The sequence below is a fragment of the Mercenaria mercenaria genome, chromosome 4, assembly GCF_021730395.1.
Source record: "Mercenaria mercenaria strain notata chromosome 4, MADL_Memer_1, whole genome shotgun sequence".
NCBI classification, from domain to species: Eukaryota; Metazoa; Mollusca; class Bivalvia; order Venerida; family Veneridae; genus Mercenaria; species Mercenaria mercenaria.
In genome coordinates, this window is record NC_069364.1 from 22,120,365 (window position 1) to 22,126,001 (window position 5,637).

At 33.2% G+C, this 5,637-nt stretch overlaps 1 protein-coding gene across 1 annotated transcript; it reads left to right on the forward strand.

Annotated features, from left to right (window-relative positions):
- Positions 1–1,851: 1,851 nt before the first annotated feature.
- LOC123551170 (E3 ubiquitin-protein ligase XIAP-like) lies at positions 1,852–5,283 on the forward strand. The gene is made up of 5 exons (XM_053540694.1): positions 1,852–2,058; positions 3,276–3,451; positions 3,708–3,861; positions 4,201–4,386; positions 4,859–5,283. The coding sequence occupies exons 1-5, from the start codon at positions 1,914–1,916 to the stop codon at positions 5,053–5,055; spliced, it is 858 nt and encodes a 285-aa protein (XP_053396669.1). The 5' UTR covers positions 1,852–1,913; the 3' UTR covers positions 5,056–5,283.
- The last annotated feature ends 354 nt before the right edge of the window (positions 5,284–5,637 follow it).

Genomic DNA, 5,637 nt, shown 5'->3' on the forward strand with positions numbered 1-5,637 from the left:
GTTTAAACGAAACAGGAAGTGACTACTTAGTCATCCAAAATGTATAAAAGTATGCAACAGTTTTATTATCGGCGCATCTCCTTACAAACCATACTGGCTGCGTAGCGATAAGAGGTTATTTTTATCGGTGCGTTGGCCGTAGCAAAGTGTCGACAAGTGGCATACTTAGCTTCGTTTGGTACTCGAGTAGGCAAATAGGCTCGTCTTTTGACTTTCTTCTCACAGAACCACTCGATTAACAGGCCGTCATTGGAAATCTTCGCTTGACATCGGACAACTGCCATTTTTAAGGTATATATAGGATTTACTTAAATACGTAAAGGTATTTTGATCAAATCAAAACAAGTCTTGATCGTAAAGCACTTTAACTAGCACGTATTGTGCTATTTTATTGACCTGTCAAAACATGTTCCCGGCTTTCATGTTAATCTTATTTAGGCTCGAACAGAATATAATGAAAGCCGGGTCCATTTTATGACAGGTCAAATAAATTGGACAATAAAAGTGGATAAACTGCTTCAATTTAATATAGGTATAGTGGACGCAACTTGACCCTGCGGTTTGACCTTTGTATTATAATACATAAGGAGGTACAGCCTATTATTGAAAAGAAGTGTACGTAAAACGCAAAACGCTTCATCTCTTTGCATTCATAAACTTAAAATAGATGTAGATAAAGGCCTCAACAGACGGTAGGTTTTTGTTGTACAACACCAATTAAATGTAAGATGTACATCCAAATATTATCATGTGTACGATGCTTTTCCTTGATTTCGTAAATCTTAATTCTTGACTTACAGAGTAGGACATGTTCTATTTCCTAAGTTTTGCCTTGCGTACCACCCACGTTGACAAGCAACAAAATGGTAAATTATTAGTTGATAATGAGGCAAGCGAATGAAATTCCAGACATAATTGCCCAAAAAATAAATACAAATCTGAAAATAAAATGGTTTCCAATGCATAATGGACAAAAGATGACACTGAAAAGTTAAAATAATTTGAGCCGCGCCATAAGAAAACCAACATAGTGCGTTTGCGACCAGCATCCGCACAGTCAGTCTGGTCCATGCTATTCGCTAACGGCTTCTCTATTTGCAGTAGGCTTTGAAAGCGAACATCATGGATCCTGGCCAGACTGCGCGGATGTGCAGGCTGGTCTGGATCCATGCTGATGGCAAAGCCACAATGTTGGTTTTCTCATGGCGTGGCTCATTTGTGTCACCCCTAATCAAATTCCTTCAAACGTTTAAAAGCCTTTCTCCATGATTGTTTTCTGTTAAAGCATTAAAGAAGAATCCCTATGAATATGTTGTTGCTTTGTTCTAGTGGGCTCAACTCGTTCGTCTGCAGATATTATAATTGGAAATATACTGTTTATTACGATTAATTCTGGACCTTTTATGGAGAATGCTCAATATTATTTTATACTACAGTTCCGATTAAGATGCCGGTGATTGATTTAGAAGGTGGGTGAGGGCGATTTCAGTTGTAATTTGAATGGCATTACTTCTCATCTCATCTGCTGTTATTGTGCTTTGTTTCTGTTATATACTTCCAAAAATATATTTCCTAATTCGATTAGGTCCTTACTAGAAACATATCTGTAATAATTAAAACGTACATTTTCCTATAAACACAAATTACATAAAGCTTAAAACTCAGTTTAGGATAAGGAATGTAAATTCAAAGTTGTTTTTTTTATACCAAAACCGCGTAAACAAAGTATGTTTCAAATATCAACACGGGATAATATATTATTAATTTAAAGAACAAAGATACTAAAACATATGTTTGATCATGGTTTTCCAGCTATACTATTTTTAGCAATGGACTGGTATTTTGTACATCTAATTTTAGATTACTATCCCAGTCATAATCGGGCGGGCGATTCAAGCAATTTGAATGAACAAATGGAGCGTTATCCTGGAATCAGGAACGGAAGACCAAAGAATCCAGATTATTCCTTGATGAAAGAAAGACTTGTGACATTCGAAGACTGGTCAAGACATGGGATAGCTATTGAAGGCCTGGCGAAGGCGGGATTTTACGCAACAGGTACTTTTTAGATATTGATGCGATATTTTACAATCGGATACATGGAAAGAATGTAATCATTTCATAGAGACTACTAATACAACAATTAGATAACATTCTTAATCCTTAAGCAATTTTAAAAAAGCATAAATGTATGTTGTTACTTTGTTCATTGTTTCAAATTTCGTCTTTTATTGTCATTTGATTATATCTGTTTTGCATAGCAATGTCACATACTTGTGTACATCATTTAACACAACAATAGTTTAAGTATTTGTCATTGCAGTGCTCGTATTGTTTCATGTTTTGATGATTAAGTACAATAACATTATATATTGCCTTTTACCAACTTGATATGTTAAACGCTTTGACAAACGTTTACAAAAGTCAAATCGATCAAGCATTGCAAGACTTTAAATCGATTTTACAATTTTCCGGGATGGTTATTATGTTAAAAAGGATGTTATTAAACTTGTCTCAAGTATACGATCTTCCTTTCAGGCGTATAGCTTTTAAGACGATGATTTTGATGTATCATTTGTAAGAGGAGACCACCAAATTATTTGTTTCAAGATAAAGCGACAAATGAAAAACTAAAATGTTTATAACAGATACAAAATAAGTCTAAAGATGTTTTTAAGGTATATAATGCAATTTGAATATCTAGTTTAAATATCATATATTTAAGGCATTGAATTTTACATATTTATTTTTCGTTAAGACAAAAAACAAGTGAAAGTCATTTGTCTTAGATATTCCGGTACTGTAAGCCTTTACACGTCACACGTGCAAATATTTTCTATTTTCCGTCTTTTTAAGATACCATTTATTAAAATGTCACATGAAAAATTCACCAGATAAGATTTCCTGTTTTGCAAATATTTAATTATTATTGTTGCAAAACAAATAAGTGTAATAAATATGTGACATGAGTTATCCTATTTTTTGCGTAGAATTAGACACATATAAGAACATTCCAGAACTCACAATTAACAATTTATGTCTTATGGACAGAAAGCTGAGTGTATCATTATGTAAATTCTCACGTTTTGTGCTTTTTTGTTTTTATTTGTGTATGTGTTATGTTATGTGTTGCTATCCATGAAAATGTATGGTCTGTCTATGCATTACGTATGCCCTTCAGTATGTAATAGTTCACGTATATGTCGAAAAACTGTTATATTCTGAAGACAAATAAATAAATGTTCTGTTCTGTTCTATTCTTATATCTGTTTTAGGAAACCAAGATTCTGTTAGATGTTTTTATTGTGGTGGTGGGGTGAAAGACTGGCAACAAAGTGATGATCCTTGGATACAGCATGCGACCGTCTTCCCACATTGTGAATATGTAAAACTATGTATGGGAGAAGATTTCATAAACAGAGCAGCAAACATGAACGAAATGGATACACAGGTGACTGAAATAGCATTTTCAGAATTTTAACTTGTAACTGACCACTTGAGACATTTTAGCATATTTCCTGCTCTTGCGCTCTTGAAATAAAATAAGGTTTTACCTGCTCCTATTAAAGTGTTCTGATAATCATTTTCTTTTTAAAAAATTCAGACTTAAATTGCATAAATTTAATCCATTTCTTAATTACAAAGAGGTCTTTTAATCTAGCGTACATGAATATATTATTTTAAATTCCGTTTTATTTGATATCAAGGAATTAACTAGAAGATTAGCACTGACAGAAGAACATCTTGTTCCTGACCAACTAATAGAAGATTTAAATTGTAAGGCCTCATTGCTTCTAATAGATAAGGAGTATAGACAAGAGGATGTTGAACAGGCGATTCAAAAGGCAAGGGAAAAATACGGTTAGTGACATATTTTGTCTATACATGTGTATACGGTATGTACCAACTAAAATTAAATTTGTTTGTCCTTCTGTTGCTATATTCTGTGAAGTGGCTGTTGTAAGGAAATCATATGAAGTCCCCGGATGTAGCTATTAAGATATTAAATATAGCTCAAAGTACAATTAAGTTAACTACACATCAATAATCTGCTTTATCCGCATGTACACGGCAAACTCAAGTACTTACAATAGTTATAAATACAATCACTTTTCGCAATGACTTGTTCTTGATTAGCACTTGAAAACATGACAGAATTTTAGAAGTTAAACATATACTAATTCTTTTATTTGACCACAGGTAGAGGAGAACTAAGAGCTCACTTCATTCACGAGTTTCTTGAAAGCAACATGGTAACCACGCCTCGAAACATCCATGTAGTTGCATCATCACGACAGACTAATAATACAATAGTATCAAATGGTCTCACAGAGCATCAACATCTTGCTGGTTCCCAAGATTTTCACTCTGATGCTCATGATACCGGTAGACTTTTTTGTAATAATTGCCTTGTAATAAAACAATACTATTTTTTATCGCACTTTATAGTAATTCCGCTCTTAGATCATAGTTCTTGTGTTAAGTATTCTAAACACGTGTTTGACATGAATTTAGTAAATGTCTGAGCATACTGAACATATTGCCTATAAATGCTGATATATATTTCCTGCATAAGAAAGATAAAACTTTAATGAACATAATGTTCATTAAATCATACAGAAAAAAATCCTTTTTAAGCCATTTTGTACTTTACATAGAAAATAAGATTTAAAGGAAAAAGGTCTTCTTATATCAATTCAGGCTATGAAAGAATTTAATAATTCGAACTGAAAATTAGGAACATTCCAGTATTTGCCAGAACAGCAGCCATTCACCGAAATTTTGTGACTTTTAGTTTAACTTGTTAATTTTGAAATAAGTGTATAATTATATAGACAGAGGTAAAATTTATTTTCAGAGCAAGATCGTCTTCTGGAAGAAAACCGGGATCTGAAAGATAGAATTGCCTGCAAAATATGTATGGACAAAGATGCGTGTATTGTCTTTATTCCATGTGGACATATGGTATCTTGCATAGAGTGTGCACAAAGACAACGCATGTGTGCGGTCTGTAGAGCTGAAATAAAAGAAACAGTACGGGCGTATCCCGCCTAGAAACCAAAATACTTAAATTTGGACATCTGAAACTACCCCGTTTTACAGTTACAAAAGGAAAAATGGCAAACTATAGAACTGATGACATTTTGCCGTGTAACTCATAATTTGTTTCAAGAAATGCTTCTGTATATAATTCATACAAAATATTTTAATTTTCATGCGGAAAGCCTGAAAATCTGAAAACAAATTTAGAAAAAAAATATTAAAAATTATTTATAATCTGAAGTTTTCTTGTTTGAATTTCGTGATCCAGTCTTGCCCAGGGTCTTACTGCACGGCAAAGTAATTAACCAAATTACTCACTAACTACTATTTTCAAGTAACTAAATACTCATTGAATGTATTTTAAAATATTTGATTCCATGTTACCGTTTGTGCAATAAAAGCGCATTTAAAGTTAAAAAAGATACATTGTATTTAAATTCAAGTACAACCTCCTTGAAATTACTTACTGCACCCAAAAGGCAGGTTGCAGAGAGCTAAGAGTTTACTTTAGTCAGGAGTTCCCTCTTGAAAGCCACACGGTAACCACGTCTCAAAGCACATATAGGTGGCTTTTACATCTTTTACGTAACAGAA

What these genes read in the sequence shown, in the direction of transcription:
- LOC123551170 (XM_053540694.1), top strand. Translation starts at nt 1,914, where the DNA reads ATGGAGCGTTATCCTGGAATCAGGAACGGAAGACCAAAGAATCCAGAT. An exon ending in AAAGGCAAGGGAAAAATACG is followed by an intron (nt 3,862 to 4,200) that starts GTTAGTGACATA and finishes ATTTGACCACAG; the next exon opens with GTAGAGGAGAACTAAGAGCT. An exon ending in CTCTGATGCTCATGATACCG is followed by an intron (nt 4,387 to 4,858) that starts GTAGACTTTTTT and finishes ATTTATTTTCAG; the next exon opens with AGCAAGATCGTCTTCTGGAA.